General features: G+C 46.8%; 1 protein-coding gene across 2 annotated transcripts in view; it reads right to left on the bottom strand.

The window, feature by feature from the left end:
• The window catches only part of LOC128839568 (uncharacterized), a 127,406-nt gene that overhangs the window by 61,613 nt on the left and 42,890 nt on the right, over positions 1-22,903 (bottom strand). For both annotated transcript variants that reach the window (XM_054032654.1, XM_054032655.1), the window contains one exon: positions 10,667-10,836. In XM_054032654.1, the coding sequence (XP_053888629.1) occupies positions 10,667-10,836 (170 nt within the window). The remainder of the gene's footprint in view (positions 1-10,666; positions 10,837-22,903) is intronic.

Genomic DNA, 22,903 nt, shown 5'->3' with positions numbered 1-22,903 from the left:
CCAGCTATACAATGACAAGGTTCACAGATTTTATTTCCCTACTTGACAGAGGCTGCTGTTTCATTCACTATGCAGAAACCTATTTTAGCATTACAAACTAAAACAAACTCTGAAGTAATTCTGAATCCCAAGTGGAGCCTCAAGTTTCCGCTGGAGGGCCAGGAACTCCAAAGTTTTAACCCCAGTTCTGTTTCTCACTCACCGTTTGGCCTTGAACAAGTCATTCTGACTAAAACTAGGATTTAGGTTTCTAGTTTTAACCTTACATGTTTGAAAATTTTGGCTTTTAACTTCTCAGTGACTCATTTTCCTCCTCTGCCAAATGAATAGCTTGCATAAGAATGTAAGAATGGCCATACTGGGCCAGACCAATGGTCCATCTAGCCCAGTATCTTGTTTTCCATCAGTGGCCAATGCCACATGTTTCAGGGGGAATAAACAGAACAGGGGCCATTACTGAGTGATCCATCCCCTGTTGTCCTGTCCCAGCTGCTGGCTGTTAGAGCTTTAGGGACACCAAGTATTCTCACACTTCTTATCAAACTGTCTGTACTGGGCTAGCTTGATTATCACTTCAAAAGTTTTTTTTCTCTTAATTAATTGGCCTCTCAGAGTTGGTAAGACAACTCCCACCTGTTTATGCTCTCTGTATGTGTGTATATATATCTCCTCAATATATGTTCCATTCTATATGCATCCGAAGAAGTGGGCTGTAGTCCTCGAAAGCTTATGCTCTAATAAATTTGTTAGTCTCTAAGGTGCCACAAGTACTCCTGTTCTTCTTTTTCCAGAGCATAAGGTTACATCTCTGACCATCTTGGCTAATAGTCATTGATGGACCTATCCTCCATGAACTTATCTAGTTTCTTTTTGAACCCCATTATAGTTTTGGCCTTCACAGCATCTCCCCGGCAATGAGCTCCAATGGTTGGCAGCATGTTGTGTGAGAAAGTACTTCCTTTTGTTTCTTTTAAACCTGCTGCCTATTAATTTCATTGGTGATCCTTGGTTCTTGTTAGGTGAAGGGTTGAATAAGGAAGTGTTATGTACTTTCTCTAGACCATTCACGATTTTATAGATCTCCATCCTATCCCCCCCTTAGTCATCTTTTTTCTATGCTGCACAGTCCCAGCATTTTTAAATCTTTCCTCATACGGAAGCTGTTCCATACCCCTAATAATTTTGTTATCCTTCTCTGTGCCTTTTCCAACTTTAATATATCTTTTTTGATGAGGTGACCAGAACTGCATGCAGTAGTCAAGGTGTGGGCTTACCATGGTTTTATATGGTAGCATTATGATATTTTCTGTCTTATTATGGGCACAATTATGTCATGGCAGTCATCACTGTCACAGAATCCACGAATTTTGCCATTTCCTTCAGTTTGACCATGAAAACAGAGAGAATGCCTTAAAGTGCACCATTCCATCCATATAAAACTGTTTAATTTTTTTTATTTGTAAGAACTAGAAGTATATGTAAAAAAAGAAATGAAATAAACTCGCTAACATTTGTTTCCATTCACCACTGCTCACTTTGTTTACAGTCACTCACCTAGCAACAGTAACTATGGATGTTACATCACGTTGCCTTTGTCAAATTTAATACGTAAGAGTCACGCATCTTGTAAAAGAAGGGATTAGAGCGATTAATTTGAAAGAAGACAGAGAAAAACAGCAAACAAAAAAAAATGAACGAAATGACAAAATTAAGTGCGAGGCAGAGAGCAGAGCAGTACCCTAAAACATTCTATGAAAGTGAAGGAAAGTTGTTTTCTACATCATGCAATATAGATATTGATTTTATAAGAAACACTAGCTGTGATAAGCATCTTGAAAGTGCAACTCATAAGCGCAAACGAAACGCAGATAGAAATTTTTAAAAGCAGAAAACAGTTACAGAGCGGTTTAATACCAAGACCAAGCAGCAGCTTTGCAGGAGAAATAGTGTTCAAATTAACACACTCTGCTGCAAATATACCCTTGCATACGCTTGACAATCCAAAACTAAGATGGGCTTTAGAAAGCAAGATAGGTGTTATACCAAGTGCAGATCATCTTAGAAAATGTTACCTTCCAAAGTGTTTGACTGTCACATTGAAGAACTAAAGGAAAAGTTGCAGTCCTGTGAAGGGATTAACATTGTCGCAGGTGAAACTCCGATGCTGAAAACAACGTATGTGCTTAACATTCTTGCCATCCCCTTCCCAACAAGCAGTGACAATGCAGGCACTTCCGATGCAAGTGAACACAAGCTGGATTTTTTTTTTTTTGTTACACTGTTTTGGAAGCAGTCAATTTTAAAACCGTCCACAAAGCTATATGGGAAACAGTTGAAAAATCTGCCCTACCATTTGACCGTAACACTGCATTTGTGACCAATAATGCCACGTACATGAGGAAAGCTTGGGATCGAGGTTTGAAAACTTTGTTTTTAAATGCTGAACACCTTACATGCATGGCACATTTGCTTAACTTTGTGGGCAATCTGTAGAGGAAGAGAGTTTTGAAAGTAAATGAATTAATTGTGACTGTAAAACATGCTTTCACTGCCTGCCCTGCAAGAAAAGCCCAGTTCTGTATGTTTGTAAAAGAAAGAGGGAACAGTCCTTCCATCACAACAACCTCCCACAATAACCAGATGGAACACCTAGTTCAATGCAGCTCTTTATCACACTGAGGATTACGTTTCATTTTTTACAGAAGTGAATGGTTGTAGCAGTAGTTCAAGTGTTCAAGAGATTGTTGATCTTTGCCAATCCCAAGCAGCTATTGAACTTCAGGCTCTAAAAGAGTTTGCACTGTGAATCATGAACACGCTTACAGCTTATGAAGAGCCCACAGTCTGTGCTCATCAAGTCAAAAATGACATGTGTGATTTTGTGTTGTAGGCAGAGAGCTGCTGTGAAACTTGCCAACACCACAACTGCAAAAACACCACTCTTGTGTCATACATGGACACTGACTCAACCTCCCACTTTCACCAACCTGCTGCCACTTTCTTCAGTACTTAACTTCAGTGTATTTGAGCCAAACCAAGCAAAACACTATGACATTTGTGAGACCACGGTATCTGACAATATACAACTGGAGATAATATTCCAGCACAGAGAGAATATTGGGCTTACTGTGGAGCAGTTCCAGAATTGAGGAACGAGGATGTTTTCCAGTTCTGGAGAAGCACAATGGCCAAATTCTCAGCTCTGTCAGTACTTGTCCTGCAATGCTTAGCAGTACCAGTCAACAGCATGGACGCCAAACACTCTTTCTCATCTTATAAAAATGTGCTTGGGGACAACAGATGCCACATTAAAAAAAAATAATCTGTCTCTGCATAATTTGTTATACCAAAATTACAACAGTTTACAAAAGGGATTTTACTAAAAAGAATTAGTTATTTTTGTAGTTTTTCATTATTTTTGTTTGAAAAATTATTGCACAATATGCATATATAATTTTGAAACAGTTTACTTTGACAAGGAAATGAAAAAAGACGGTTACTCACCGTTGTAACTGTTGTTCTTCGAGATGTGTTGCTCATATCCATTCCATTAGGTGTGTGCGCGCCGCGTGCACGATCGTCGGAAGATTTTCTACCCTAGCAACACCGGCGGGTCGGCTGTGGAGCTCCCTAGAGTGGCGCCTTCATGGCGCTGAATATATACCCCAGCCGACCCGGCGCCCCCTCAGTTCCTTCTTGCCGGCTACTCCGACAGTGGGGACGGGGGGCGGGTTTGGAATGGATATGAGCAACACATCTCGAAGAACAACAGTTACAACGGTGAGTAACCGTCTTTTCTTCTTCGAGTGCTTGCTCATATCCATTCCATTAGGTGACTCCCAAGCCCAACTTAGGTGGTGGGGTCGGAGTGAGACATTGTTGTGTGCAAAACCGCTGATCCGAAAGCAGCATCGTCTCTGGACTGCTGCACTAGTGCATAGTGAGCTGTAAATGTGTGGACTGACGACCAAACCGCTGCTCTACAAATGTCCTGGATCGGAACTTGTGCCAGGAAAGCCGTCGAGGAAGCCTGGGCCCTCGTGGAGTGAGCGGTGAGGTGCGGTGCTGAGACACCTGCCAGGTCATAGCAAGTCCGGATGCAAGACGTAATCCAGGAGGATAGGCGTTGTGAGGAGACCGGTGAGCCTTTCATTCGGTCGGCCACTGCAACGAAGAGTTGCGTCGTCTTTCTAAAGTGCTTTGTGCGGTCAATATAGAAGGCCAGGGCCCTTCGTACGTCCAGGGAATGCAAACGTTGATCCTGGCGAGTGGCATGTGGTTTGGGATGAAAGACCGGGAGAAAGATGTCCTGGTTGATGTGAAAAGGAGAAACCACCTTAGGGAGAAAGGCAGGATGTGGACGAAGCTGCACTTTATCCTTATGGAAAACTGTATAAGGGGGCTCGGATGTAAGCGCCCTGAGTTCAGAAACGCGCCTTGCTGAGGTGATGGCTACAAGGAAGGCTGTCTTCCAGGATAGGTACAAAAGTGAACAGGTGGCCAGTGGCTCGAATGGAGGACCTGTGAGCTTGGAGAGAACCAGGTTGAGGTCCCACGTCTGAACGGGCTGACGTTGTTGTGGGTACATCCGGTCTAAGCCCTTGAGGAATCTAACGACCATCGGGTTAGAGAATACCGAGGACGCGAGTTCCCCTGGGTGAAAGGCTGATATAGCGGCCAGGTGAACTCTAATTGAAGATATCGCCAACCCCTGCTGTTTTAGGGAGAGGAGATATTCCAAAATGAGAGGAATGGGTGCCTGCAACGGGGACATGGCTCGTTGTTCGCACCAACAGGAGAACCGCTTCCACTTGGCCAGGTACGTGGTGCGTGTTGAGGGCTTCCTACTGCTCAGCAGAATCTGTTGGACAGAGTGTGAGCATTGCTGCTCTGCCTGGGTGAACCATGGAGCAGCCACGCCGTGAGGTGGAGTGATTGCAGGTCGGGGTGACGCAGCCGGCCGTGGTCCTGAGAGATGAGATCCGGACACAACGGAAGCGGGATCGGTGTCTGAACCGAGAGTTCCAACAGTGTGGTGTACCAATGTTGTCTCGGCCACGCTGGAGCGACCAGAATTACCTGTGCCTGGTCTCTGCGCAATTTGAGCAGTACCTTGTGGACCAGAGGAAACGGAGGGAAGGCATAAAACAGGTGGTCTTTCCAGGGAAGGAGAAACGCATCCGAGAGGGAGCCCGGAGCTCGACCTTGTAGGGAGCAGAACACGTGGCACTTCCTGTTGTCTCGAGATGCAAACAGGTCTATCTGGGGAAACCCCCACTTTTGGAAGATGGAATGTATGATGTCCGGACGGATAGACCACTCGTGCGTCTGGAAGGACCTGCTGAGTCGGTCCGCTAGAGTGTTCTGGACTCCAGGGAGGAACGATGCCGTGAGATGGATTGAGTGGGCGATGCAGAAGTCCCACAGGCGAATGGCCTCTTGGCATAGAATTGACGAACGTGCTCCTCCTTGCTTGTTGATGTAAAACATGGCCGTGGTGTTGTCGATGAGAACTAACACACATCGGCCACGTAGGAGGTTGAGAAATGCCTGGCACGCCAGGCGCACCGCCATCAGTTCCCGAACATTGATGTGCAGGGCTAGCTGGGGTGCAGTCCACAGGCCCTGGGTATGGTGTTCGTTGAGATGGGCGCCCCAACCCAGAGATGAAGCGTCTGTGACCAGGTGCAGAGAGGGTTGTGGGGCGTGAAATGGCATCCCCTCGCAGACCACATTGTGATCTAGCCACCAGGTGAGGGAGGTCAGGACCGAGATCGGGACCGTGACCACCATGTTCAGGCTGTCCCGATGTGGTCGATATATTGACGACACCCAGGTCTGGAGTGGGCGAAGCCGAAGTCTGGCATGCCTGGTTACGTACGTGCAGGAAGCCATGTGACCCAGCAGGGTAAGGCACGACCTCACCGTGGTAGTTGGGAACGTCTGGAGCCCTTGAATGAGGCTCGTGATGGTGCCAAATCGGTTGTCTGGCAGGATGGCTTGTGCACGTCTGGAGTCTAGAACTGCGCCTATGAATTCTATTCTCTGGGTAGGTTCTAGAGTGGATTTGTCCTTGTTGAGTAGGATGCCCAACTCGTTGAATGTGTGCACTATTATGTGGACGTGAGCTTGAACTTGCTCCTTGGTGCGACCGCGTACCAGCCAGTCGTCTAGGTACGGGAACACCTGTATCCCTTGCCGACGAAGGTACGCTGCCACGACAGCCATACATTTCGTGAACACTCTTGGGGCCGAGGATAGGCCGAAGGGAAGGACTGCAAATTGGTAGTGCACCGCGTTTACCACGAATCGCAGGAAGCGTCTGTGAGGTGGGTAAATTGAGATGTGAAAGTATGCGTCTTTCATGTCGAGGGCGGCGAACCAGTCTCCAGGATCGAGGGAAGGGATAATGGCCCCCAGAGAGACCATGCGGAACTTCAACTTTACTACGAATTTGTTGAGTCCGCGCAAGTCCAAGATGGGCCGCAGACCTCCTTTGGACTTGGGGATCAGGAAGTAACGGGAATAAAATCCCCTGCCCCTTAACTCTATCGGAACCTCCTCTATGGCCCCCATGGCCAGGAGCGTAGAAACCTCCTGTATAAGAAGTTGCTCGTGAGAAGGGTCCCTGAAGAGGGACGGGGAAGGGGGGTGGGAGGGGGGGATAGAAGAAAACTGGATAGCGTATCCCCTCTCCACCGTGCGGAGGACCCAACAGTCCGAAGTTATAAGGGACCAAGCGCGGTGGAAGTGGGAGAGACGATCCTGAAAGGAGGGGGCTGGATCCTGGGGGATGACTGGGGCGCCGTCCTCGACCGCACCTTCAAAAGTTCTGCCTGGGGCCTGAAGGTGGTCTAGGTGGTCCTTGGTTTTGGCCGGGTTGAGGGCCGGTCCACCTTCTTCTACCACCTCGCCCTCGCCTCCGGGTCGAGTCCTGTCTCTGATGAGGCGGGGGGGGGGGTAGAAGCGCTGAGGCTGCGGCCTAAATGGTCTGCGCTGAGGGCCCACAACATGCATCCCCAGGGAGCGCATGATTGTTCTCGAGTCCTTGAGGCTCTGCAGACGAGAGTCCGTCTTGTCCGAGAACAATCCATGTCCCTCAAAGGGCAGATCCTGTAGGGTTTGCTGCAGCTCCGGAGGCAAACCCGAAACCTGAAGCCAGGAGATCCTCCGCATAGCGATACCCGAAGCCAGGGTCCTCGCAGCTGAGTCTGCTATGTCCAAGGAGGCCTGCAAGGAGGTCCGAGCCACCTTCTTACCCTCCTCTACCATGGCTCCAAACTCTTCCCTGGACTCTTGGGGAATCAACTCCTTAAACTTCCCCATAGAGTTCCAGGAGTTAAAATTGTAACGGCTCAATAGCGCCTGTTGGTTCGCCGCTCTAAGTTGCAGCCCTCCGGCTGAGTAAACCTTACGGCCAAACAAATCGAGCCGCTTAGCCTCTTTTGATTTAGGCGCTGCAGCCTGCTGGCCGTGGCGCTCTCGTGCGTTCACTGATGCCACCACCAATGAACACGGTTGGGGGTGGGTATACAAGTACCCGTAGTCCTTAGATGGGACAAAGTACTTCCTTTCCACCCCTCTCGCTGTGGGTGGGATAGAGGCAGGAGTTTGCCATATCGTATCCGCATTGATTTGTATCGTGCGGATCAGGGGTAACGCTACCCTCGATGGGGCATCCGCTCCAAGGATATTCACGATCGGGTCGTGCACCTCCACTATCTCCTCCGCCTGCAGGTCCATATTACGGGCCATCCTGCGCAGAAGATCCTGGTGAGCCCGAAGATCTATTGGAGGTGGGTCTGTGCACGATGTGCCCGCCACTGCCTCATCCGGAGAAGAAGAGGAAGATGCCTCCGGTGGAACAGGATCCAAGGGCTGGTCCTGATCTCTCTGTTCCTGGGCTGGAGCATCACCTGCGCCTGGGTCCAGGGCGTCAGGTGGTGCGGACACAGAAGCCTCCATGCCCCCTGGCGGAGGCCGCGAAATGGTGGACTCCGGGGCCCCTCTGATGGAGTGACCGGAGCGAGAGGTCGAAGCAATTGGAGCCCCTTGCGCCTGATGGTACGCCCACGGGGTCCAAAACGACCAGTGAGATGGGCCATGAGAATGGTCCTCTGCCATCTCCTGCCAATGGCCCAAGTCCTGTTCCTCGGCTTGCCCCTCAGGGGGGTATGCCGATCTCGAGAGGTCCTCCGAGGAGTGGGACTCCGATCTCGATGGCCACGGCGGTGCCGAGAGCGTCGAGACGATTCCGATTGGCTGCGGTGCCGCACGGTGCCGGTCCGGAGATGATCTATCTCTATGCGGTGCCGGCGATCGGTGCCGGGACCGCGACCGGTGCCGATGACCTCGTCGGTGCCGGGAGTCGGATCTGGACCTCGACGAGGACCTGGAGTATGCCCGGTGCCGGGAGCGGCCTCTCGACGTCGAGCGTCGACCGTAGCGGTGCCGAGAACTACGTCTCGACGTTGATCGGTGCCGACGATCATAGCGGTGCCGAGACGTAGAGCGGTGCCGCGAAGAAGATCTTGGCCGCGAGTACGACCGGTGCCGAGGCGATATTCGGTGCCGGGACTGCGAGCGGCGTGGGGACCTGCTTCGGGACCTGGATCGGTGCCGAGGTTCCAGCCCTTGCGATGGAGGGCGCATCAAGGCAGGTTTCCCCCTCGACTGGACCGGGCGAGTCAACGGTGCAGTCGGTGCCGGTGGTTGAGGCGGTGCTGGCTCCGTGAGAGCTATTAAGTCTCTCACCGCCGCGAAGGTCTCTGGAGTCGACGGGAGGCACTGTATCACCGCCGGTCTCGGTGGAGACGCTATCTGCACCGGACTCAACGGCTTCGGCGCCGGAGACGACGCGGCTCTACCCCCGGCACTGGGGGAGCCGGCGTCTTTGGCACGGATGTCCCCGTCTTATGGGCTTTTTTATGCCCCGGGGATAATGACCGGCGCCGAGGCACTGCTTGCGGTGCCGACGAGGTCCGGTGCCGGGGAGGCTTGTCTGACGCCACTCGCGTGGTCGTCATAGCCGGTGCCGCCGGGGCACTGCGCACCGAGGTGCTAGGTGCCGGGGCCTGACTTGTAGATGGAGCGTCCGGACTAAGTGCCGCCTCCATCAGGAGTTGCCGGAGCCGAAAGTCCCGCTCCTTCTTGGTCCTTGGTCTGAAGGCCTTACAGATCTTGCACTTGTCTGTTTGATGGGACTCTCCCAGGCACTTCAGACAGGAGTCGTGCGGGTCGCTCGTGGGCATAGGCTTAGCGCAGGAGGCGCACTGCTTGAAGCCGGGAGCGTTGGGCATGAGCCCGGCCCCGCGGCCGGGGGAGAAAGGGGGAGACGACCCCCTTAATCCCCTGAACTACTTAGAACAACTAGAACAACTTTTAAACTATTTAACTATTTAACTATAAACACTAGAACTATAACTATAACTATAACTGTGATACAACAAACTAAGCTAGGGAGAGTGGAGAACAGCTAAGCAGCGCTCCACAGTTCCAACGACCGTCAGGGGCGGTAAGAAGGAACTGAGGGGGCGCCGGGTCGGCTGGGGTATATATTCAGCGCCATGAAGGCGCCACTCTAGGGGGCTCCACAGCCGACCCGCCGGTGTTGCTAGGGTAGAAAATCTTCCGACGATCGTGCACGCGGCGCGCACACACCTAATGGAATGGATATGAGCAAGCACTCGAAGAAGAACTAATGAATTAGGTTGTTTTTGTGTAAATGTTACACTGTAATATTTTATTATTAAATTGTTACATATTTTTGTCGTCATGACCATACCCTGATTTTGTACATTTTCACCATGACTGTTCCATAAATTTTGCCTAATTCTACCATGACAAAACTGTTTCCATACTTATTATCTACCCCTTTCCTTGTGATTTTTAACATTCTGTTCGCTTTCACTGCTGCAGCACATTGAGCAGATGTTTTCAGAGAACTATCCATTATAACTCCAATCTCTTTCTTGAGTGGTAACATCTAATTTAGACCCCATCATTTTGTATGTATAGTTGGGATTATGTTTTCCAATGTGCATTACTTTCATCTGCCATTTTGTAGCCCAGTCTCCCAGTTTTGTGAGATCCCTTAGATAAGTCCAAAGCTGACTGTGAAGAGTTACAAATCTGAATAATTTTGTGTCATCTGCAAACTTAGCCACCTCACTGTTTACCCCTTTTTCCAGAGCATGTAATGAATATGTTGAACAGTACTGGATCCGGTACTGGTCCTTGTCCACTGTGAAAACTGACCTTTTATTCCTACCCTTTGTTTCCTGACTTTTAACCAGTTACTGATCCATGAGAGGGCCTTTCCTCTTATCCCATGACTGCTTTCTTTGCTGAAGAGCCTTTGGTGAGAGACCTTACAAATGAAGAATAAGATGAGAAACGAATGGTACAACAGACAGATGGGGGGAAGCACAAGGAATCAAGGACACAATACTGGTCATCATGACAAACATGACATTTTTAAAATACTGTGAAAAGTTGGTAAGAAAAGCAGACAGTTGAATGAAATACTTATTTACTGGGATGCTACTTTTACAGTTTTTATGCATATGACAGAGCACATGTTTAGAAATCTGAAATATATTAGTATTGCATCATACTAAGTGTCTCAGAAAGTAAAGCTGTATTCTAAAAAGTTGGCTGATGTTACCTTAAGAGAGTCTCTGCAGTGCTGAAAGAACTTCATTAACCCCTTATGAGTAATGCTCTGTGTTTCATCATGGCAATGGTAAAGAGTGAAACACTGGGGATGATGTAGTCCCAGGTGGATCAGCCACTCATCATTCAAGCAATGGCAGTCTAAAATCTGAATGTGCCTCCCTGGAAAAAGACAGCCAGATTACCAAAATGGTCAAACACAAAATACAAGCCCATATTTATTGTCTATTGTTTTGATTAACAGGGTAGAATATAATTATTGATGGATCTCATTTGGATAACTGAATTTCAGGGTATGTTTGCATAATGTTTTCACTATCATATCCATCATTAAAGTGCAACTTTCAAAAAGCCCTAGTCTGAGCTGAAAATGCAAAATGTATTTTTATACCAAGTGGTTACAAAGGCAGTGCTCTTCCAAACAAAGGAGATTCCATTATATATGCTTCCTGAATATTTTCTGCTGAAGAAAAAATCTGAAAACATTGCACTGACATTTAACATGGATTGTTTTGAAATATTCCTAGAAGAGCTTACTGTGGCGGTGTCAACATGTTTTCCCTTGTGTGTATTGTCTATAAAAGCATTTAAATGTTACTGTAACTTTTGGAAATTTATTTGGTCAGCATGAGATGTGAAAGCATTAGTAAATACTAGTCATAATCGTGATATTGACATAGCCAACACTTTCAGGTAGGTATGAAGCCAAAGAATAATCATTGCTAGCCTGGAGCCTGTCGTTTTTTTTTAAAATGGCATAATTGGCTTTTAAAATGCAGAGAAATAGGCCCAAATCCTGAAGTCAGATAGTTTTGCCTGAGTAAAGATTGAGGCACAGATCCTCAGATGATGTCAACTGGCAGAGCTTCACTGATGTCACTGGCTTCATTATACTCAATGGACCTAGGACAGGTTCTACAGCAGCTGAGGATCTGCTCCTAAGTACGAAATCCTGGCCCACTGGAGACCATGGCAAAACTAGTGGTGCCAGGTTTCCACCCTAAATCTTCCTGGTTTTGTATAGAAGGACTGATTCTGCAAGGTACTGAGCATCTTGTCTGGGGTGCTGAGGGCACTCAGCACCTTGCAAGATATATCCAGTAATTAGTGCAGCTCATTAGCTATGAGCTGTGTGATTATTAGACCACAATTGCATGAGCTGTAACTTTAAATTACTCTGCCAGAACTATCCATTTCTTATTTGAATTAACATACCTATATTGCTTTAATCTATTCCAGGCTTTCCCCCCTCACCCCCCAGGTCTAGTTAAAATCTAACTATTTCTGAGCAGCCTGTGCTAGTGACAGCAGCAGATACTGCAAAACTTAATCAGAACTTCTTAAAATCTGTGCTAGATGTAAAGAATTATCATCCTCTCTTAGAAGATCTGATGTAATCGACTAAAGGTCACATGCAGAGTACATATCCCCATAGCACCCGCAGCACAGATATGAATAGCAGTGTTGCCGGTGAATCATGCCCTGAAGGGTGTGAGTATGTATGCGAGAATATACCCTCCACCCTCGACACTCGCTCAAACCATGCTCCAGTCTACAGTGCTTAGCAGTGTAGTACCCTCTGCAGAAAAAGACTTCTCCAGCAGGGGAATGGTCCAGCAGGTGGGAGGCAGCAGAGAAAGGCTCTGCCATGTCCTCACTGCTGGAGCCCTTCCCTGCTGCAGGGAGAGGTTCTGGCAGCTGGGGAGGCAGCCAGGAAAAGCTCCACCAGCTCCCAAATACTGGAGCTTTTCCCCTCCACACCACCTCCCCCATGCCCGAGCCTTTCCTCATGCCAGTGAAAAGCTCCAGCAGCAAGGAGCCGTTGAAACTTTTCCACACTGTCTCGCCACTACCATATAGCTACACACCACAGTGTGGACACAGCAGGCGTCTCAATGTGGTGTGTAGCTATACATACCCTACACACTGCCACCAGTGGTGTGTAGTGGCCTCAAAGCCTCAGTGGGAAAACTGTTATGTTACAGACCACCACATCAAGCCAAAGAACAGGATGAGTTACTCTTTAAGCACTTATTTGTAAATGCGTGAAAAAAAATTGTGTTATAGGAGACTTTAATTTGGGAGATGTGTGATGGAAGACTCATGCAGCCACCAGTAAATCCTCATTAGATGTTCTAAAATTTATAGAAAATTATCATCTAACACAGAAGGATTGCACTTGACATGAGGTAACTATCTTGGACCTCATTATGACAGATAAACATGAATCAATCGCTGGACTAGACATTGGTTGTTGCCTTGGGACAAGTAATCATGACTTGTGTAAATGGAAGACACGCCCAACCAGTCATTCATATATACTTCATGCTTCAAAAGGACTAATTTCCCAAAACTGAGAAAAATTATGAGCAAAACTGATTGGGAGGAAAAATTTAGACAGAACAACATGAATAAAAATTTAGAGTTATTTAAGAATTTATCAGATGGCCAGAAAGCCACAATCCCCCAGTCAAAAAAGAGGCCACTCTGATTAAAAGCCCATCCTGAATAAGTGGGAAAGGCAGCAATTAGAAATAAAAAAGTAATATAACACAAATGGGAAAAGGAAGATATAAATAGCAACTGATATACACTGGAAGTTATGAGGTGCAGAAAGTTGATAAGGAAAGCTAAAGATGACAGAGAAAAAAGAAGAAGATCTATGGCTGGTAGCACTAAGGACAATAAGAAATTTAACTTGGGTGCACCCAAGTTAAACATTAGGGACATGTGATGCTTTCACAGGGCATCGAGAACTGCAAGTCACCTTGTTACCCTCTGCCTTAGCAAAAGAGAGATTTGCTGGTGCCAAAGTGAGTGACAACTCCCTTCCACCCCAGTTTATTAGTCAGCCAAAGCAACTCCTTAGACTCTGCCAGACCTTACTCTGCTTTGCTTGGTGCAAACCAGTTCCCAAACCACCTGGAAGAGTGTTCTTTTGCAGTATCCAGTGTCACTGGACACTCACAGGAATTGCCAAGTCCACTGTCTCCAAAGAGAGAGTATACATATTATCCTGTTAGCGCAGGCAAGGAGTCCCACTGTAGCATAACATCAGTGAGATGAACTTGTAATAAAACCAAGAATAAGTTTATTAAATAAACAGATTTAAGTGATACTAAGTAAAGACAACGGAAACAGAAAATAGTTACAAATAAAACAAGTAGTATAATATGCTTTCTAGAGACTAAAACTTAATAGGCTGCAATCCTTGACTGGCATTTTCTCACCAAAAGCCACCTCTCAACATTACCAACCCACATGGCTGGAGATCCACCATTCATGGATACAAAAGGCACTGACCAATTTTTTCCCTCAGTGATGGATAACACAACATCTTTTTGCTTCTGTCAGGACTGAGATCCCCACTTTGAACTTTAGGGTACAAATGTAGGGGCCTGCATAAAAACTTCTAAGTTTAATTACCAGCTTAGCTCTGGTTCGGCTGCCACCATTTTCAATGGATTCCCTCCCTGGGAAACCTTGAAAAACCTTCACCAAATCCCTGGTGAAAACAAATCCAACCCCTTGGATTTAAAACAAGGGGAAATTAACCATTCCCCTCCTTCCTCCCACCAACTCCTGGTGAATCAAGATCCAAAACCCCTTTGGATCTAAAACAAGGAAAAAATCAATCAGGTTCTTAAAAAGAAGGTTTTTAATTAAAGAAAAAGGTAAAAATCATCTCTGTAAAATCAGTATGGAAATCAACCTTACAGGGTAATCAAACTTAAAGAGCTCAGAGGACTCCCCTCTAGTCTCAGGTTCAAAGTACAGCAAACAAAGATAAACACTCTAGTAAAAGGTACATTTACAAGTTGAGAAAACAAAGGAAAACTAACACGCCTTGCCTGGCTATTTACTTACAAGTTTGAAATAGGAGAGGCTTGTTTAGAAAGATGTGGAGAACCTGGATTGATGTCTGGTCCCTCTCAGTCCCCGAGAAGGAACACACTCCCAAACAAAGAACACAAACAAAAACCTTCCCCCCCCAAGATTTGAAAGTATCTTGTCCCCTTATTGGTCCTTTAGGTCAGATGCCAGCCAGGTTACCTGAGCTTCTTAACCCTTTACAGGGAAAAGGATTTTGGAGTCTCTGGCCAGGAGGGATTTATAGTACTGTACACAGGACAGCTATTACCCTTCCCTTTATAGTTATGACACGCCCCCCAAATCACAGATAGTGTTGGATGTTCGGTTCCACACTGGCTGTGATTTCTTCCTGGAGTTCTAGGAGAAAACAGAGTTAATAAGACACATGTACCTTTAGACATACTACTGATTATATAAAAACTAACAATATGTTTCATTCCAAAAACAATTGTTAACCAGTTAACTCTGGGAAACTTTCCCGGGAGAGTGCATCAGCCACTTTGTTAGAAGCTCCCGAAATGTGTTGTATTTCAAAATCAAAATCTTGGAGAGCTAAACTCCACCGAAGAAGTTTTTTGTTATTTCCCTTGGCGGTATGAAGCCACTGTAGCGCAGCATGGTCTGTTTGTAGTTGGAAACGCCGTCCCCAAACATATGGGCGTAGCTTTTCCAGCGCATACACAATGGCATAGCATTCCTTTTCGCTGATTGACCAATGGCTTTCCCTCTCAGACAGTTTCTTACTGAGAAATACGACAGGATGGAATTCTTGATCCGGTCCTTCCTGCATTAAAACTGCTCCCACGCCTCGCTCGGACGCATCTGTGGTTACTTGGAACGGTTTGTCAAAGTCTGGGGCCCTTAGCACAGGGTCAGACATGAGTGTTGCCTTAAGCTGGTTAAAGGCCTTTTGACACTCATTAGTCCACTGAACTGCATTTGGCTGTTTCTTTCTGGTTAGGTCTGTCAGCGGGGCGGCGATTTGGCTGTAGTGGGGTACAAATCGCCTATAATATCCAGCCAAGCCTAAGAAGGATTGGACCTGTTTCTTAGACTTTGGAACCGGCCACTTTTGGATAGCATCCACTTTGGCCTGTATGGGATTTATAGTTCCTTGACCCACCTGGTGCCCCAGGTAAGTCACTCTGTTTTGGCCTATTTGACACTTTTTAGCCTTAACAGTTAGTCCTGCCTGCTGGATGCGCTCGAAAACTTTTTCCAGGTGCTCCATGTGCTCTGCCCATGAATCAGAAAAAATGGCCACATCATCGAGGTAGGCAACTGCAGATTCTCCCAATCCCGCTAGGAGACCATCTACAAGTCTTTGGAAGGTGGCGGGTGCATTTCGCAACCCGAAAGGGAGTACATTGAATTCATACACCCCTGCCTGGGTGACGAAGGCTGACCTTTCCTTAGCGGGTTCATCTAGTGGTACTTGCCAGTACCCCTTGGTTAAGTCTAAAGTAGAGATGAATTGGGCATGTCCCAATTTCTCCAATAGCTCATCTGTGCGTGGCATTGGATAGTTGTCAGGACGAGTTACAGCATTTAGCTTACGGTAGTCCACGCAAAAGCGTATTTCCCCATCTGGTTTGGGAACTAGAACCACTGGAGATGCCCATGCACTCTTAGAGGGGCGGATTATACCCATCTGTAGCATGTCCTGGATCTCCCTTTGTATAGCAGTTTTGGCATGAGGTGACTCCCGGTAGGGTGGGGTTCTAATAGGGTGAGCATTACCTGTGTCAATGGAGTGGTATGCCCGTTCGGTCCATCCTGGAGTGGCTGAGAAAATTGGTGCAAAGCTTGTGCACAGCTCCTTGATCTGCTGTCGCTGCAGACGTCCAAGGGTCATGGAGAGGTTCACCTCTTCCACGCCACCATCCTTTTTTCCTTCGTAGTAGACACCTTCAGGCCACTCCGCGTCATCTGTTTCCTGGGCTGTAAACTGGCAAACGTTTAATTCTCTGGAATAAAAGGGCTTAAGAGAATTAACATGGTATACTTTAGGCTTTATGTTGGAGGCGGGGGAGGCTATGAGATAGTTAACAGCTCCTAGGCGCTCCTGGACCGTGAATGGTCCTTCCCACGACGCTTCCATTTTATGGGCCTGGATTGCCTTTAAGACCATGACTTGGTCTCCTACTTTGAAGGACCGTTCTCTGGAATGTTTATCATACCAGGCCTTTTGCTCTTCCTGAGCATCCTTTAGGTTTTCTTTAGCAAGGGCCAAAGAATGTCGGAGGGTGTTTTGTAGGTTGCTTACAAAGTCTAGAATGTTTGTTCCTGGAGAAGGCGTAAACCCCTCCCATTGTTGCTTCACCAACTGTAATGGCCCCTTAACCTCACGGCCATACACAAGTTCAAATGGTGAAAACCCTAAACTGGGATGTGGTACAGCCCTGTAGGCAAAAAGCAACTGCTGCAACACTAGGTCCCAATCATTGGAGTGTTCATTTACAAATTTACGTATCATGGCCCCCAAAGTTCCATTAAACCTCTCCACCAGGCCATTGGTTTCATGGTGGTAAGGGGTGGCAACCAAGTGATTCACCCCATGAGCTTCCCACAAGTTTTCCATGGTTCCTGCCAGGAAGTTAGTTCCCGAATCTGTAAGGATGTCGGAGGGCCAACCTACCCTGGCAAAAATGTCTGTTAATGCCTGGCACACACCTTTAGCCCTGGTGTTGCTTAAGGGTACTGCTTCCGGCCATCGGGTAGCAAAATCCATGAAAGTCAGTACGTACTGCTTTCCTCTGGGTGTCTTCTTTGGGAAAGGACCCAGAATATCCACAGCTACGCGCTGAAATGGGACCTCAATTATGGGTAGTGGCTGGAGAGGGGCTTTAACCTGGTCTTGGGGTTTTCCCACTCGTTGGCACACCTCACAAGACCGGACATAATTAGCAACGTCCTTGCCCATTCCCTCCCAGTGGAAGGACTTCCCCAACCGGTCTTTGGTTCTGTTCACCCCAGAATGGCCACTGGGATGATCATGGGCTAAGCTCAAGAGCTTTACCCGATACTTAGTGGGAACTACCAACTGCCTTTGAGGATGCCAGTCTTCCTGGTGCCCACCAGAAAGAGTCTCCTTGTATAAAAGTCCTTGTTCTACAACAAACCGGGATCGGTTAGAAGAGCTGAGAGGCGGTGGGGTGCTCCGCGCCGCCGCCCAAGCTTTCTGAAGGCTGTCATCTGCTTCCTGCTCGGCCTGGAACTGTTCCCTTGATGCTGGAGACATCAGTTCCTCCTTGGACTGTGGACTGGGGCTTGGTCCCTCTGGAAGCGATGCAGGTGCTGGGGCTGTTTCCATTGACTGTGAACCGCTGTCCGCTGGTGCACTATGTGGTATCTCAGGCTCTGGCTGAGCCTCTTGGGTAGGGTTATCTGCTGCTTCTGCCAGTTCAGGCTCGCTGGTGCCCTCTGGCGTTGGAGTTGTAGACGGGTTTGCAAGGGCTGGACTCAGGGCTGGCAATGGTTCTGGTGCTGGTTGCGTTGCCAGTTCCGGTTCTGGGACTGGCTTTGGCTGGGTCTCTGGGATTGGATCCACTACGGCTGTTGCAGTCGTTGGCAGAGGATCCAGTTCCACCACCTTTGTCTGGGTCTCCGGTAACACAGACGGGGCCCTGGTGGACGGCTCAGGAACAGGGATGGGGGTGAAAGCTTGCTTAGCCTGGCTGCGGGTGACTATTCCCACCCTCTTGGCTACCTTCACATGGTTGGCCAAATCTTCCCCCAGCAGCATGGGAATGGGATAATTGTCATAGACTGCAAAAGTCCACATTCCTGACCAGCCCTTGTACTGGACATGCAACGTGGCTGTAGGCAAGGTTACAGATTGTGACACGAAGGGTTGAATTGTCACTGTAGCCTCTGGGTTGATGAGTTTGGGGTCCACTAGGGATTGGTGGATAGTTGACACTTGAGCCCCAGTGTCCCTCCAAGCGGTAACCTTCCTTCCGCCCACTCTCAAGGTTTCCCTTCGCTCCGAGGGTATGAGAGAGGCATCTGGGTTTGGGGATCTTTGGTGTGATTGGGGTGTAATGAACTGTAATCGGTTGGGGTTCTTGGGGCAGTGAGCCTTTATATGTCCCAGTCCATTACATTTAAAACATCGCCCTGCTAAGGTATCACCGGGACGAGGTTGGTTGGTGGAGACTGGTGTGGTGGGGTGAGAAGGCATCTGGGGTTTCCCTTGGGATGTGGGTGGGGCCTTGGGTTGTCCCCGGTGGTAAGGTTTTGTTTCGGCTTGCCCCTTCTGATATTCGCTCCAACTGCTACTAGTTTTTTTTTTTTTCTGCCACCTCCACCCATTGGGCTCCAATCTCCCCCGCCTCAGTTACAGTTTTGGGCTTCCTATCTAGGATGTACCTTTCTATTTCCTCAGGAACACCCTCTAAAAACTGCTCCATTTTTACTAGGGAAAGCAGATCTTCCAGAGATTTAACATTTGCTCCTGATACCCAGGCATCACAATTTTTGTCAATGTGGTAGGCATGACGGGTAAATGACACATCCGGTTTCCACTTTAGGGCTCTGAACCGCCGACGGGCATGCTCGGGTGTTAGCCCCATTCTGAGTCTGGCCTTGTTTTTAAAAAGTTCATAACTGTTCATGTGTTCCTTAGGCATTTCAGCCGCCACCTCTGCTAAGGGTCCACTGAGCTGCGGCCTCAGCTCTACCATGTACTGGTCTGCAGTGATGCTGTATCCAAGGCAGGCCCTTTCAAAATTTTCTAAGAAGGCCTCAGTATCATCGCCTGCCTTGTAGATGGGGAATTTTCTGGGATGGGAAGTGGTACCTGGAGGGGGGTTGTTAGCATTGGCTGGTGCATCCTGCTTAGCCTTTGCTACTTCCAGTTCATGCTTCCTTTCTTTTTCTCTCTCCTCCATCTCTTTTTCTCTCAGCTCCATCTCTTTCTCTTTCAGCTCCATAGTTCTCTTGTGAGCCTCCTCTTTGGCTTTTTCCAGCTCCATCTCTCTTTCATGGGCCTCCTTTTTGGCTTTTTCTTCTCTTTCTCTCTGCTCTGTCTCGAGTTTTGTTAATTGAAGCAGTCTCTGATGTTTTCTTTCATTTTCTTCTGCTTCTAGTTTGGCCAGTTCTATTTTGTTAGCTACTTCTTTGGTAGTCATTTTCCTGTTTTCTTGTGCTGGGTAACCCCCTTTGCAGTTGACAAACTGGGAAGCTCTCAGCTCTGGCTGCTGCAGAGTTAACAGTAACTTTCTAACTAGCTACTCCAGAGGATGTAAAAAGAAAAAAAAAAAACAATTCAGCTTGTAAATACCTTTTACCAGTCATTTGCTAATTGAACCCTTCTCTTAACAAAGGACCTGTAAAAAAAACTTAACACCTCTGCCTTCAGGCAAGGAGAGATAAGATATGCATCTATCTACTTCCAGCTCGGCTTTCCAAGCAGCTAGAAGGAAAAAAAAAAATCACTGGCTTTTGGGTTTAAAATGATCCCACCGCTATTCACCATGTCAGGACTGAGATCCCCACTTTGAACTTTAGGGTACAAATGTAGGGGCCTGCATAAAAACTTCTAAGCTTAATTACCAGCTTAGCTCTGGTTCGGCTGCCACCATTTTCAATGGATTCCCTCCCTGGGAAACCTTGAAAAACCTTCACCAAATCCCTGGTGAAAACAAATCCAACCCCTTGGATTTAAAACAAGGGGAAATTAACCATTCCCCTCCTTCCTCCCACCAACTCCTGGTGAATCAAGATCCAAAACCCCTTTGGATCTAAAACAAGGAAAAAATCAATCAGGTTCTTAAAAAGAAGGTTTTTAATTAAAGAAAAAGGTAAAAATCATCTCTGTAAAATCAGTATGGAAATCAACCTTACAGGGTAATCAAACTTAAAGAGCTCAGAGGACTCCCCTCTAGTCTCAGGTTCAAAGTACAGCAAACAAAGATAAACACTCTAGTAAAAGGTACATTTACAAGTTGAGAAAACAAAGGAAAACTAACACGCCTTGCCTGGCTATTTACTTACAAGTTTGAAATAGGAGAGGCTTGTTTAGAAAGATGTGGAGAACCTGGATTGATGTCTGGTCCCTCTCAGTCCCCGAGAAGGAACACACTCCCAAACAAAGAACACAAACAAAAACCTTCCCCCCCCAAGATTTGAAAGTATCTTGTCCCCTTATTGGTCCTTTAGGTCAGATGCCAGCCAGGTTACCTGAGCTTCTTAACCCTTTACAGGGAAAAGGATTTTGGAGTCTCTGGCCAGGAGGGATTTATAGTACTGTACACAGGACAGCTATTACCCTTCCCTTTATAGTTATGACAGCTTCACCTTATATTTCCCCACAAGTCATTGTTTTGACCCCACAGACAAGCCAACCCTCTGTAGCTTTAATCTCTGTTGTCTTTCTGTGCTGATTTCACATTCTTCAGTCAACCTGGCTTTTCCTGTTGACTTGCATGCCAATGCAGCTTCCTTTGTGTTGGTTTCCCAACCAGGCAAGGCAGGGAGATACCTACCTTCCCTCCTGTCTTGAAACCTGTTTCTCTCTTTGTTTGGCTACAGACTTTCAAACAAAATACCAGTAAGCATCCATAATTCCTCAGGTAGTGTTAATATATGAGTTTCACAATTATATTAATGACCCAAGTTTTCCCAGCTTTCATTTGATACTTTACAAGATACTCTTTATCGATAAATACTATGACAGCAACATGTTAGATGTAGTGAGTTTGTCAGGTCAGACAGGAGATAGGAGTTGCTGACATAGTGTAGTGAACCATGAATGGGCCCAAGTGTCATGAGAAATTCTAGCAATGGGATAGGCCCATTTCTAGATGGAGATGATAAAACTGTTTTGATGAGGCAGAAAAGACAGGTATGTTCAATAAATATTTCTGTTTTGTATTTGGAAAAATAAAAGGTTAATTTACCCATATCATATAAGGACTACAAAATACTTTCCAGACCATTTGTAATGTCTAACATACTTCTCCAATATCTATAGGAAATAAACATTTTTAAATCAGCAGGCCTGAACAACTTGTATCCAACAATCCTGTAACAGCTGGCTAAGGAGATCTCTGTCCCACTGATTTCAATTTTTAAAAACATCTTGGAATACCAGGGAAAGTCCTGAAGACTAGAAAAGTGCTAATGTTGTGCCGGTTTTCAAAAAGGGCAAGTGGGATGACCCAAGTAAGTATAGGCTGGTTACCATGACATTAATCCCATGCAGAATAATGAAAGAATTAAGGGAAAGGAATATAATTAATGCCAGTCAATATGTAAAACAGGTCTTGACTTCCTTCTTTGATGAGATTATAAATTTGGTTGATAAAGGTAAGTGCATAGATGTAGTAGACTTTTGAGTTAGTACCATATGGCTTTCTGGTTTAAAAAACAGTACTATACAGTATCAATAGAGCACATGCTCACTGGATAAAGAATTGGCTTAGTGACAGATCTCAAAAACTAGCTGTCAATGGGGACATATCATCCAATGGGGAGGTTTCTAGTGCATTCTGAAGGGGTCAGTACTAGGCCTGATGCTATTCAACATTTTCATCAATGATCTGGAAGTAAATATAGAATAGCTGCTGATAACATTTGTGGATGACACAGAGTGGTGACTGACTCTGTGTTGCTACACTGCGGTGTAAGGAGGATTAAGAAACCCTCCCTTGCTCCCCTGATGCAGACGAACAGGGACTGTGCTTTCAATACTTCCTGCCCCCTCCCTTGTAAGGTAGATGGGGGTAGAGAATGGGCAGAACTTTCCAACATGCCAACCAGATTTTAAAAATATGTGCTAGCTACTTATGCTAAACAATCTGTTTCATATTGCATTGAGCTGTGATGCTTGGAATACCTTTCCCAGACCCGAAGATCTCTGTGTGGCTCAAAAGCATGTCTCCCTCACTAACAGAAGTTGGTACAATAAAAGATATTACCTCACCCACCTTGCCTCTAATATCTTGGGACTGATATGGCTACAACTACACTGCACATAACATGGTATAGAGCAATGGTTCTCAAATTTTTTTTTCCGCCGACCACTTGAAAATTGCTGAGGGTCTCAGCAGACCACTTAATGATCTTTCCAAATGTTATTTGTACCGTTAGCTAACTATGGTAAAGCACTTTGGATAAAAGTGCTATATAAAAAAAAACCCTTAATAATTAACATTTTCTGTTCTACAAATAAAAGCACAACTCATATTTTAATGGCAGTAGTCTTACCTTTCTAATGCAATGGATGTGCCTTCTCTCCCCCGCTGCGGCAACCCGAGCTGGGGCTGGGAAGGATAGGAGTCTTTGCCCTGCCATGGCAGCCCCCAAGCTGGGGCTGGGAAGGAGGGGGTCTTTCCCCAGTTCCAGGGCTGTG

Source organism: Malaclemys terrapin, chromosome 6 (genome assembly GCF_027887155.1).
Source record: "Malaclemys terrapin pileata isolate rMalTer1 chromosome 6, rMalTer1.hap1, whole genome shotgun sequence".
Lineage (NCBI taxonomy): Eukaryota > Metazoa > Chordata > Testudines > Emydidae > Malaclemys > Malaclemys terrapin.
The sequence above is the reverse complement of the archived record's forward strand: the minus strand, read 5'-3'. Positions and strand labels throughout refer to the sequence as shown.